This window comes from Spermophilus citellus (assembly GCF_964194105.1).
Source record: "Spermophilus citellus genome assembly, chromosome: 9".
Lineage (NCBI taxonomy): Eukaryota > Metazoa > Chordata > Mammalia > Rodentia > Sciuridae > Spermophilus > Spermophilus citellus.
Genome location: NC_138191.1, coordinates 27485914 through 27499621, shown reverse-complemented (window position 1 = coordinate 27499621; position 13708 = coordinate 27485914). Strand labels below are relative to the sequence as shown.

At 37.2% G+C, this 13708-nt stretch overlaps 2 protein-coding genes across 6 annotated transcripts in view; one reads left to right on the top strand and one right to left on the bottom strand.

Annotated features, from left to right (window-relative positions):
- The window catches only part of EEIG2 (EEIG family member 2), an 80613-nt gene that overhangs the window by 37446 nt on the left and 29459 nt on the right, over positions 1-13708 (top strand). The window contains exons 2-3 of the mRNA XM_081305918.1: positions 3829-3949; positions 6569-6598. Of these exons, the coding sequence (XP_081162044.1) occupies positions 3829-3949; positions 6569-6598 (151 nt within the window). The remainder of the gene's footprint in view (positions 1-3828; positions 3950-6568; positions 6599-13708) is intronic.
- HENMT1 (HEN methyltransferase 1) overlaps positions 8512-13708 on the bottom strand; it is a 64489-nt gene continuing 59292 nt past the window's right edge. For 3 of the 5 annotated variants that reach the window (XM_081305913.1, XM_081305914.1, XM_081305912.1), the window contains exon 9: positions 8514-8867. The gene's annotated coding sequence lies outside the window, so the exon portion shown is untranslated. Of the gene's footprint in view, positions 8868-13708 lie in introns of all 5 variants that reach the window. The other 2 variants (XM_081305916.1, XM_081305915.1) reach the window with 2 other exon arrangements.

Below are 13708 nucleotides of genomic sequence, written 5' to 3'. Positions count from 1 at the left end.
CCTCCTCTACAATTATGCCATTCAGGTGTTTTAGTCACAGCAGTGAAAAGGCTAACTAAGCAAACTCTTACAATCTTCATTCAGGAATGAACAGATCTAGACTATATCAGGATTCAGTTCAGCTGCATGTAACAAAACTCAAACATTTTAAATAATGAGATTTATGAAGTTTGGATGGAGACAGTCCAAGGATATGTTTATCAGGAACCCACCTTCCTACTTTCTTGGCACCACCATCTTGCAGCTTTTCCAGGCAGAGGAAGGAAGAAATTGTAAAAGGTAAAAGGATGTGTCTCCACTATCCTTCTTTTACCGTGCCTTTCCAGAAATCACATCCAGTTGCTTCCATTTATTTCTCATTTATACTCAATTCCATGCCTACCCCGAGCTGCATGGGAGACTTATCAAATGTAGTCTTTTAAGTGGACACATAGCCAGTCTGAATAAAATCAGGATTCTGTTAAGGAAAAAGAGAGACAGGATAGTGGACAACTGACAGTCTACCATATGCTAGGCAGACTATTGACTAGTTTAACATAGTCAAACTGGTAACTAGTCTGCTGGAGAGGGCCATGATGGACAGATGTCATGGGCCTAAAGCAATACTTAGAGGCCAGCAGTACCAGGTTGGATCTCCCATTAACAGGAGAACATAGAAAAAAAAAACAAAAACCTTAGTTTTATAAGTTCTCAGTATATGAATAATAGTTAAGATCATCAGAGTAAAAGCCAAAGATAGAAACTTGTTGGACATCAACATTTTAAGGAGACAGGAACAAGAAACTGAGAAGAAATAGTCACAGAAATTGAAAAAGAGAAGAATATTTCAAGAATATATGAGGGCTGAGGATATAGCTTTCCTCTCATGCACAAGACCACAGGTTGAATCCCCAGCGCCAAGAATATATGAAAGGATCAATTATGATAATTTAAAAAGAGCCCGTTGGATTTGGCAATTAGTTCCTCACTGGTAAGCAGTTTCAGTGGAGAGGTGGAGGTAGAATCCTGATTAGGGACACTGAAAAGTAGCTGGGAGGTGAGGAGATGGACAATGTCTATACTGTAGGCATTTCTTCAAGTTCTAGTTCTAATGCTTCTTAGCTAAGTGACCTTGGACAAGTCACTTATTTTCTCTGTATTTTAGTTCCTTTGTTTAGCAAATGGAGCCAACAGTACCCTCTTCAGACAGTTTTGAGGATTAAATGTGTTAATATATGTAACATCCTCACAGCAGTGTCTGGTGTGTGAAAAGCTCTCATCAGTAAATGCTGTCACCATTGTCATTAGTATCATCTTTATTTTATTTTATTTTATTTTATTTTATTTTATTTTTGAGTACTGGGGATTGAACTCAGGAGCACCTGACCACTGAGCCACATCCCCAGCCCTATTTTGAAGAGACAAAGTCTCACTGAGTTGCTTAGTGCCTTGCTTTTGCTGAGGCTGGCTTTGAACTTACAATCCTCTTTGCTCAGCCTCCTAAACTGCTGGGATTACAGGCATGTGCCATCACACCTAGCATTAGTATCATCTTTAAGAAGCTTGAACCTAGGGGCAAAGAAAGTGATAATAAGTAGGTAGTGTTTAAGTACACTTGGATATAGGGTTATGGAAGTATATTTTCCCCCTTAATATTTAATGTCATATTCTTTGTTAAAACTTATTATCTCTTTTCTACACTATAATTTCAATTATTTGCCCATATTTCTAATGCTGTGCTATAGTTTCTTAATCTCTTGTTTCTAAGCCTACTAGGCTTAATGTTGGCTTCCTCTTCTCTCTTGCTAGACCAGATAAATATTTCTGTGAATACATCTTTCCTGCTTATTTATTTTTTAAAAAGAGATATCCACATACAGTTCACTTGATTTTTAAAAATCTGCATTTGTGCAAATGATAGCATGTGCTGTTCTACACTATCTTTTAAGGATATTTTAAACTAGATAAAAACCGAAAATATATTTCTGTAATTAGTATGGTTGAGGAATTACTGATATTTCACAAATAAATGAAAAGTGACATAACTTAAAGCAAGGTTTTAGGGCTTTGCAATATTAATAGCTTTTTTGTATCTAAGTGTTAATTCTTAGAATACTTGATAACATTTTAAGATATTGCTGTGGTTTGTGTCTTAAATTTGGGTCCAAAGGTCTGTGTCTTAAATTTGGGTCCAAAGGTCTGTGTCTTAAATTTGGGTCCAAAGGTGCAGGGTCTCTGGTCTAATTTCTAGGTCCTTGATCCACTTTGAATTGAGTTTTGTGCATGGTAAGAGATAGGGGTTTAGTTTCATTTTGCTGCATATGGATTTCCACTTCTCCCAGAACCATTTGTTGAAGAGGCTATCTTTTCTCCAATGTATGTTTTTGTTGCCTTTGTCTAGTATGAGATATGTGGGTTTGTCTCTGTGTCTTCTGTTCTGTACCATTGATCTACATGTCTACTTTGGTGCCAATACCATTCTGTTTTTGTTACTATAGCTTTGTAGTATAGTTTAAGGTCTGGTATTGTGATGCCTCCTGTTTCACTCTTCTTGCTAAGGATTACTTTGGCTATTCTGGATCTCTTATTTTTCCAAATGAATTTTATGATTGCTTTTTCTATTTCTATAAGGAATGACAATGGGATTTTAATTGGAATCACATTGAATCTGTATAGCACTTTGGGTAGTATGGTCATTTTGACAATATTAATTTTGCCTATCTAAGAGCATGGGAGATCTTTCCATCTTCTAAGGTCTTCTTCAATTTGTTTCTTTAGTGTTCTGTAGTTTTCATTGTAGAGGTCTTTCACCTTTTTTGTTAAGTTGATTCCCAAGTTTGTTTGTTTGTTTGTTTGTTTTGAGGCTGTTGTGAATGGGGTAGTTTTGCTAATTTCTCTTTCAGAAGATTCATCACTGATATATAGAATGCATTTGATTTATGAATATTGATTTTATATCCTGCTGCTTTGCTGAATTCATTTATTAATTCTAGAAGTTTTCTGGTGGAGTTTTTTTGAATCCTCTAAGTATATAATATAATCATGTCATCAGCAAATAATGGTAGTTTGAGTTCTTCTAGGAAAACAATTATTCTTGCTTTCTGAGGTTTAGCACACTGAACCTGCACAGGATAGTAGAAAGAACAACATGTATAAAAACCAGCAAACTTGAAAGAGTGAATTATTGGAAAAAATAGAGATTTTCATTTGTAGGCAAGGGGACTGTAGAGTTAAATGAGCCTGGTTTGCCAGTTCTGCTTTTGCTGTGTAAATGACCTTGAGTTAACTTCCCTGCTGAGTTTCAATTTCCCTGTCTACAAAGTGAGGGAAACACCAGCTACTTCCTAGGGTTATAGAGAATCAAGTAGTGAGTGGTAAGCTCTCAGTAAATGGTAGCTTCTGTTTCTGAAACAGTACTGTCATACTCTATCTTAGAGTAAATATTTTTATATTTGTAGTATTTGTATATATATTTCCTATCTCTTGCACTAATCATAAACATAAGCCCTGCAGGTTAGGAACTCTGTACTTCTCATCTTTGTATTTTAAACATCCAGCTCTTACCAACACACATAAAATGAATGTGCATTGTGTGTTGAATGAAATAATAATGAAGCCTCAATTTTTACTGACTGACTTGATAAGAAATTCATTTTTTCAGTTTCTTGTATATAAATTAAAACTTTGCAGTTATTTTCAGATCATTGTTAGGAACATATTTTCTTCTTGCTCTTATATTTACAAATGATGACTTTTAATATATCACTTTGCATTATAGGCTTGAGTGAAATTGTGGGTGTGTTTTTAACATGTTATCAATAATGAGTAATTGCCCCCCCTTTTTTTCAGGGAAGTGGTTCAAGCAAACTGCGTTCACTGGAGAAAGAAGTTTTCATTTATGTGCAAAATGAGTGCCAGTGCTGCCACAGGAATCCTCGACCCATGTATCTACAGAGTATCTGTGAGGAAGGTATAAAAAGAGCCTATTACTTCTCCCATTTTAGAAGCCATAATTCCATAATTGCTGACTCGTTTTATTTAGCTCTGCTTTTGGGTTAGAACTGTGGTGATTCATATATAATTTTACTTCACAATTACAGCAATAATTTAAATTCCTATGACAAATATGATGAAGAATCTGAAGTTATAAATTAAAATATTCAAGAACCCTCATCTCACTACCACTATTCATGAATATTGACTTTATTATTTACATTAGTTTGGGGACTATGTATGTCTATATTCTGCCATTTATTAAGTTCTTGTTCTTTGATAGGCATTGTTCTAGGAACTTTATAAATATCATATCTAATAACAGCTCTCTAATTAGGTGTCATTTTCTTCATTTTCAGGAAAACTAAGGTTCAAAGAAGTTATTTGCCCAAATTTACATTGTTAATAAAGGAGAAGGAGGAACTCTTAACACAGACTTTTCTAATTACAAATACATGTTTTGTTTTTTATATTTCTTTTCCACATATTAGATTGAAGTATATTACCAATAATCCACAAGTGTGATAATGTCATCTTGTATGCTGTGCATGTGTGTGATGCTGCCTTTCAGGGTGAAAAAAGAGGAATCCATTAGTCACCACTACTAGTGAATTAATAAACTCTGGCTTTAAAATATAAACTTTGGCCAGGTGTAGTGGCACATGCCTATATTCCCAGCAACTTGGGAGGATGAGGCAGGAGGACTACAAGTTCAAAGCCAGCCTCAACAATCTAGTGAGGCCCTAAGCAACTTAGCAAGACCCTGTCTCAAAAAAAAAAAAAAAGATGTGAGATGTGGTGGGGGCTGGAGATGTGGCTCAGTGGTTAAATACCCCTGGGTTCAATCCCTGGTACAAAAAAAAAGAAGTAAACTATGTTTTATATTACATATTTTTAAATTAACAAAGTAATTTGCATACATTGGCAAAAATTAAATAGAAAAAGATTTAGAACAAAAAGCAGACCCTTGTCTTGCTTTTTTTTCACTCTAGTCCTATAGCCTAGAAAAACAAAGCTGTATGTTTAGTCTTTGTATCCTACTTTTTGAATGAACTGATAGCACTATGATATATGTGGCTATATTTATAAAATTCTTTTGTATTGCTTAGTCTGCTCAGTTAAAATATAACAAACACATGTGTATGTAAATAATTTTATAAGTTTGAAGACTTTAATGAAGATAGACCTCTTTAAATGGTCCTTTAGAGCAGCAGTCATTGAATGGTGGCGGCCTTAAAGGAAGTCTGGTACAGTGAAAGTGCACATGGGCTTGAGTCCCATTGGTCATATATTAGCTATGAGACCTGAGGCAATTCTGTCCTGTAAAATCTATCTCCTCATCCAAATAAGGAATAATACTTTCTTCTTCAGGAAGGTATAGGGATTAGCTGACATATAAGTAGAGCATCCTACCATCATTCCTTTCTACCTTGATGGCTACTACTCTTTTTTTAAAACCTTTCCTAATTGGAGTTATCTTTTTTAAAATTTTAGTTGTAGATGGACATGATACCTTTATTTTATTTATATATTTATTTATTTATATGTGGTGCTGAGGATCAAACCCAGCGCCTCACATGTCCCAGGCAAGCTCTCTACCACTGAGCCAAGTAGTAACCCTAGTCCTTCTAATTGGAGTTTTGATCATGATTTCTGAAAGATGACTTGTCGGTCTTTGAATTTTAAGATAAATAAAACATGACAAGTTTAGAGTAAAGCATAACTTCAAATAAAGATACTCAAAGTCTGTTTTTAAAGAATAATAAGCAAGAACTAATAATACTGCAAAGAATTTGGCTCTGATCATAAAGGCAAACACAAAAGCATAATATACCATGTGCTAGAAATTCTTCTGAGTGTTTTATACTTAATTCTTGTAGCTGTGATGTTCTAAATACAAACATTTGGCAAATTACTATACACACACACACACACACATAAATTCAAATAAAATATTGATATATATTATTATTTTTCCACTTTTGTCAGTCTTGTTTACCTTAGATAAGAGATTTTATACTATTCTATCTATATGCTTTTATATGCACAGAGCATCTTTGGAATACTTTATAAGAATTGATAGCAATGGTTGTCTCTGTAGTGAAGTTTCAACTTGTTGAAATCTTTCTATAATATATGAGTGTGTTTAACTGAGTAAGTAATTTAACCTTTTTCAGGCTTTTGCAATAGGCCTAGGGCCTACTTCAGCGTATAAATAAAATATTAGCTTGTCTTCTCACCATTTGTGTTGTTCTTATTAAAGTTACATGCTACAGCCACATATGGTGGCTTGTGCCAGTAGTTCCAGCTACTCAGGAGGCTTGCTTGAGCTCAGGAATTTGAAGCCAGCCTTGGCAACATAGTGAGACCTCATCTCAATAATAATAGTATTGATATTAAAAATAATAAATTATACATTAAGTAAACATTCTGGTCATTGGGGGAATTTTGAAGAGTCTATACAGTTAGATTTAAGATCATTAGATTTTAACTGTTTTGTCAGCATATAAATATCTACTTTGGCATTGTTTGATGTATGTTTAATTTTAAATCCTTAATTATATGATGTCCTTATAGTGTTTTCTATGTTTGGCAGGAATTAAAAGGTGGAAAAGCTTATGCAAAGGTAAGTGGATGTTCTTTAACTCTTGGCCTATGTAATATCATTCATCACTATCTATAAACTTAATTCTAATTGATGTTCCAGATTCACTCATTTTGAGTAAAGCAATTTAGAGGTTAAACAGTTGGAACTAACAATCAGTCATAGGCATATTCTTTCTAAATGCTTATTATGAGATGTTATTTTTGGACTTTAGCTTCCCTCTTAGAGAATGACCTCTGGTTTTCTTGAAGCTGTAGCTTACTGATAATTCAAACTGTCTTTCCTTGGTGGTATTCCCAGGCCTATTGAAATAGGATCTTCCTCTGTACTCTCTTAGCACTCTGTACACATTCATCTGTTGGTGTTTGCAAAGGATTGGTTCCAAGGCTCTTCTCTCCCCCAGGATAAAAAAGTTAAGCCTGTTCAAATCCCTTATATAATATGGCATAGAATTTACCCAGGAGGCTGAGGCAGGAGCATTGCAAGTTCAAAGCCAGCCTCAGCAACTTAGCAAAACCCTAAGCAATTTAATGAGACTCTGTCTTTTTTTTTTTTTTTTTTTTAAAGAGAGAGTGAGACAGGAGAGAGAGAGAGAATTTTTTAATATTTATTTTTTAGTTCTCGGCGGACACAACATCTTTGTTGGTATGTGGTGCTGAGGATCGAACCCGGGCCGCACGCATGCCAGGCAAGCGCGCTACCGCTTGAGCCACATCCCCAGCCCGAGACTCTGTCTTAAAATACAAATAAATAAATATATAGGGGCCGGGGTTGTAGCTCAGTGGTAGAGTGCTTGCCTAGCACATGTGAGGCACTGGGTTCTATTCTCAGCACCACCTAAAAATAAATAAATAAAATAAAGGTGTTGTGTCCATCTACAACAAATAAATAAGTAAATAGACATAGTTCTTGCCTTTACATGTATCCTCCAATATACATACCTTATAATGCCTAATACAATATAAACGCTGTACATAAAGTAGTTGTACTATATTGTTTAGGGAATAATGACCAGGAAAAAGTCTGTATATGTTTAGCATAAACACAATTTCTAAAAATATTTTCTATCCAAATTGGTTAAATCTACAGATTGAAAACCTATAGATGCAGAGGGCCAACTGATATATCACTACTTCCTGTTGATGCTTTTACTAGCTATGTGAAATTACTAATGAATTATGCTCTTTTTTTTTTTTTTTTTTTTTTTTGCTGATTGAAGGAATGAGTAAGCAACACATGCTCCTTTTATTTCCAGTCTCTGGTATTTTCATCATTCCAGTTATATAAGCCAAGAATCTGGATACTAATTTTTTTTCCCAGTACTGGAGATTGAATCCAGTGGTGCTCTACCACTGAACTACATCCCCAGCCCTTTTTTATTTTTTTATTTTGCAAATGGGTCTCGCTAAGTTGCTGTGACTGGCCTTACACTTGCAGTCTTCCTGCTTCAGTCTCCCGAGTAGCTAGGATTACAGAATGCATCACTGTACCCAGCTCTGAACCCTAGTCTTAAACACTAAATCTAGTAGTTTGCAATGTCAGCTAAGATGTTCTTTGCTACAAGTAATATAAAAACCTCCTCAACTAGAGATTTTTTTAAAAATCTCATAAAACAAACATGAGACAGAGCTGCTTCAGGACTGGTTAATCTACTACTGAAGAACATTATCAAGACCCCAAATTCTTCTCTTTCCATTATCGCATTCTCTTCACGATGGCTTTGTTCTTGGCTAGCTCCTCTTCTGAACACTAGGTGTCTGGCTGCTCAACTTATAGTGAGCACATTCACTTTTGACAGAATTCAGTTGCTTCTCCATGCATTTCTTCTTTTTAATGAGAAAACTTTCCCTACATGGCCCTCTGAGGATTTTCCCATACTTGTAACTGGCCAGAAGAGGGTCGTATGCTCACCCCTATGCTATCTGTGGCTATAATGGATTGCCATGGTTATCTTAGACTAACCATAGTTTAGTAATGAGGTAGGACTGGGTTACCTTTCTTGTGCACTTGGATGAACTCAGGAGAGTGGACACCTGAATACAATCAAGGCTTTGCTATCAAGGAATAGCAGGGCATTGAATGCTGGGCAGGCAAACAAGGTCTGTGATGGCTGATAAATCCTCTTGATTTTTTTTCCTTCTGAAAAGCTTGAAGCTATACCTTCTATCTACTGCCAAGACCACTGCCTTGGTTTGTGCCTTCATTGTTTCCTATTTGTCGTCTGTGTTGGCCTCCTGTCTGGTTTCTCTGCTTCTGTCGTCTTCCTGTATCCTCCGCCAGAGTTGTCTTTCTAAAATTAAAACATAATCATATCATTCTCCCACTTTCAGTCCTTCAGCAAGTTATTCTTTGCTTCTAAAGAAAATTTAGAGTTCTATAACCTAGCATGTAAGACCCATTTTGGTTTGCAAATTATTTCTGCTACTTTCCTTCCTCCACAACCACCCATCCTTAGGAGACATTCTGCCGTCATAAACTTCCTGAGGGTCTTATGCTATTTTAGCTTCTTTGCCTTGTGACTTGATGGTGTCCTTACTATGCATGTATTTCTCCCTCCCCTTATCCTGTCAACTCACGTATCATTAAAGACTCAGCTTAGTCATCCTACTCCACTGAGAATTTTTCTTCTTATTTATAGCTGTGTCTTCCTCTATCACCGCACTTGTCACACAATATTGTAGGAATTTATTTTATTTTTCTGTTTTCCCACATTAATCCATGAGAGTAAGAATCCATGAGAGGTAGAACAGTTGCCTAGCATGCACGAGGCCCTGGTTTGATCCTAGCACCACCCCCCCCCAAAAAAAAGTCTCTATTCCCAATTACTAACATTACCTGGAATTTAAATGCTGAAAATTATTTTCTGAATAAATTAATATCTACCACATATATACAGCTTGTGTATGTGTGCGTGTATTATTATGTATTATTCTCATGTGTGAATTATTCATCTTAGTGAAGTCAGAGAAAAAGATATAAGAGAGTATGGGCTCTTTGGTCCCTTGCTAGAATGTAAGTTCTTTGAAGGCATAGTATTTCTGCTATACTCTACTGTTTCCTGTGTCTAGAACAGGGCCTGGGACATAAAAGGTACTCAATAAATATTGAACTATTCATTGATACCCTTCAGCCTAAAACATCCTACACTAACATATTCCATCTTTTAACTGTTTTAATAGAGAGTAGGATCTTAGTTTGGGATGCTTTAATATATTATCATAGATTGGGTGACTTAAATAATAGACATTCATTTCTCATGTTTCTAGAAACTGGAAAGTCCAAGATCAAGATTCTTACAGAGCCAGGTGCAGTGTTCCTCACCTATAATCCCAATAACTCGGGAGAAGGCAGGAGGATCGCAAGTTCAAGGCCAGCCTCAGCAATTTAGTGAAATCTTGTCACACACACACACACACACACACACACACAAAAAAGACTAGGGATGTAGCTCAGAGGTAGAGTGGGTGTTCTACCATTAAAAAAAGAAAGAAAAAAAAATTCTGACAGATGTCGTGTATCTCATGAGAGCCCACCTCCTAGTTTGCATAGGGCCTCTCATGACAGAGTGCAAAGAGGAAGCAAACTCTTTCCTGTCTGGTTTTTTTTTTTTTTTTTTTTTTTTTTTTTTTTTTTTTTTTTTTTTACTTCTAGTTATTGAATCCAGAGGCTCTTTATCACTGAGCTACATTCCCAGCACTTTTTACTTTTTATTTTGTGATAGGGTCTCACTGAGTTGCTTAGGGCATTGCTAAATTGATCCTCCTGCCTCAGCCTCCCAAGTCATTATAGGTGTGTGCCACTGTGCCCAGTTTTTTCTACCTTTTTTAAAGGGACAATAATTTAGGATTGGGGATACAACTCAGTGGTAAAACACATGTTTAGCATGTGCAAGGCCCTAGGTTTGATCCCCATCACCAAGGCTTCACCCTCATGACCTAATTACATTCCAGAGACCCACCACTTTATACCATCTTTTTGGTAATTAGGGTTTCAATATGTGAATTTTGGAGAAACACAAACATGTAGTTCATAACAGAGACAGATCAGGTTTTTTCCAACTTAGTGACTATGTAATACTAGTATTATTACAGTGGGTGGTAAGTCAGTAAGCTGTCTTTCATTCAGTAAATATGTTGTTAAGTGCCTACCATGTGCCAGACATTTTTGCTGACACTATTCTAAGTACTAGAGATACAGCAGTTAGCAAAACACACAAAAATCCCTGCCTTTAATGAAACTTATATTCTAATTGGAGGTGACAGAGATGGGGGAGGACAGACAACAAAATAAGTATGAAATGTATGTGGACATGATATAACAACTAAGGAGGAAAACAGAGCACATAGGGGTCGAGGGCAAAAACTTTAGGAGAAGGGAGGAAAGGGGGACACATTTCAGGATAGCCAGGGAAGGCTCCTTAGAGAGATGACATTTGAACACTGACATGGGTGCAGTGAAAGAGAAAGCTACAAGACCATGTGACAGTTTCCCAGGCCAAAAATTAAAAAAAAAAAAAAAAAAAGAGCTAAAGGCCTTGAAGTGATCTTGGTGTTTTCAAAGAACAGGACATTGTGGCTTGTAGACCAAAGACAAGTAGAGAGGGAGGAAGTGAAGTTGTCCTAGGACAGAGGAATCAGGGACCATGTAGACAGCTTGTTCAAGGAGTTTTGTAGTTGTTTAACAGAGACAGAAAAATGATCCAGTATTCTGGAGAGAGAGGAGATTTTGGTTTGTTTTGTTCATTAAGAAAGGAGAAAAAACAACTGAGTGTGGTGGCACACACCAGAGACTCAGAAGGCTGAAGCTGGAAGATTGCAAGTTTGAGATCAGTCTCAGCAACTTAGCAAGACCCTGTCTCAAAAGAAAACATAAAAAGAGCTTGGGCCAGGCGTGGTGGCACATGCCTGTAATCCTAGCGGCTCAGGAGGCTGAGACAGGAGGAACTCGAGTTCAAAGCCAGCCTCAGGAACGGCAAGGTGCTTAACAACTCAGTGAGACCCTATCTCTAAATAAAATATAAAATAGGGCTGGGGATGTGGTTGACTGCCCCTGGGTTCAATCCCTGGTACACGCCCCCCCAAAAAAAGAGCTGAGGATGTAGTTCAGTGGTAGAGGGACCCTGGGTTCAATCCCTAACAGTACCCCCACACAAAGGAAAGACAGGAGAAAATCCAAAGTAATTGTATACTGATGGGAATGACTCAGAAGAGAAAGGAAATTTTAGAATGCCAAGGAGCATAAAGAACTGCTAAAATGATGTCAGGTAGGTAGGAGGAGAGCAGTTGGCCTTAGGAACACAGCCAGTTCATCTCAGCACTGTAAGTGGGTAGGCAGATACAGAGCACAAGGGCAGGTAGGAGAGTGGATGTAGCCGGCAGTAAGAGCTTGTGGAAGTGAAGTGCTCTTTTGATTGCTTTTACATTCTGAGTGAAATAGGAAGCAAGGTGATTGGCAGAGAGAAGACAGGAAAGAGGTGTTGGAGGTTTAAAGAAAAGGGTAATATATGAAATAGGGTGTGTTGATAATGTGTGATCAAATAAGTCACATGCATCTGCATATGCTCAATTGGATATTGTTTTGTCCTGGATAAATCCAGGCTTTTTCTGCTGATTTGTTGGCCCGGGAAAGGCAATAAGACCAGAGCATACTCATATAAAAATGAGGTATATGTTACTTGTAACTTGATTGTGCACCTAACTTACTGCATTTGGCCCTTCAACTATACTCTAGGTTCTTACTCTTCATTCTTCCTGTATGAGTTAAAAGCTAATGAAATAATGCTTCAGTCTTCAATTAAAAAAATTCATCTCGGCCATGTACAGTGGCAAATGCCTGTAGTCCTAATTAGGCTAAGGCAGGAGGATTGCAAATTTGAGGCCAGCCTCAGCAACTTTGTGAGAACCCATCTCAAAATTAAAAATAGGTCTGGGGATGTAGCTCAGTAGTAGAGCACCCCTAGGTTCAATACCACTAAATTAATTAATTAAATTTCATCTTGAATGCCATTTATATGTGCCACTGTTTTAAAGCCTTAAAGCAAACAATCTCAACAGGGTTTGAAATGTATAGTGCATTTTATTATAGGTTCTCAGAGATGTGCTTATTCAATTCATGTTTTTGTTAATAAAAGATTAAGCCAGGCATGGTGGCTCACCCCTGTAATCTCAGCAACTTAGTAAGGCAATAAGCAACTTAGCGAGACTATCTCAAAATAAAAAATAAAAGGGCTGGGGAGGTAAGTAAAGGAAGTAAAGTTCACTTTGGCTCATGATTTCAGAGATTTGTTCTATCACTGACCAACTCCATTGACCTAGGTGAGGCAGAATATCATGGCAGAAGAACATGGTAGCTGGGCATGGTGACTCACGCCTGCAATCCCACTGACTCCAGGATCTGAGGCAGGAGGATCATAAGTTCAAAGTCAGCCTCAGCAATTTAGTGAGACCTTAAGGAGCTTATCAAGACCCTGTCTCAAAAAATAAAAAGAACTGAGCGATTAAGTGCCACTGGGTTCAATCCCCAGTACCAAGAAGGAGGAGGAGGAGGAAGAGGAGGAGGAGAAGAAGGGCTTTACTTCCAGAGTTCACTAGATCTTCAGTCCATCAAATGAATTAATCCACTGATGAGGTTACACTTTTTATAATTCGGTCATTTCATCTCTGCCCAACACATGAATGCTTTGGAGGACACCTCATATCCAAACCATAACACCGGGGTGGTAATAAAAAAAGAGCAACAGGTTTGAACTATATTTCTGGGTATCAGCAGAGAGGGTGAGTGTAAGCCAAAACTATAAGAAAGGGAGGGAGGGGCTGGGGATGTGGCTCAAGCGGTAGCGCGCTCGCCTTTCATGCGTGCGGCCCGGGTTCAATCCTCAGCACCACATACCAACAAAGATGTTGTGTCCGCCGAGTACTAAAAAATAAATATTAAAAAAAAAAATTCTCTCTCTCTCTCTCTCTCTCTCTCTCTCTCTCTCTCTCTCTCTCTCTCTCTCTCTCTCTCTCTCTCCTCTCTCACTCTCTCTTTAAAAAAAAAAGAAAGGGAGGGAAAGTTTCCATAAGGACAATCAACAAGGCAAATGTTGTGAAAGATAGGAGGATAAAAGAGGTTTGTACCAAAGAAAGTGTG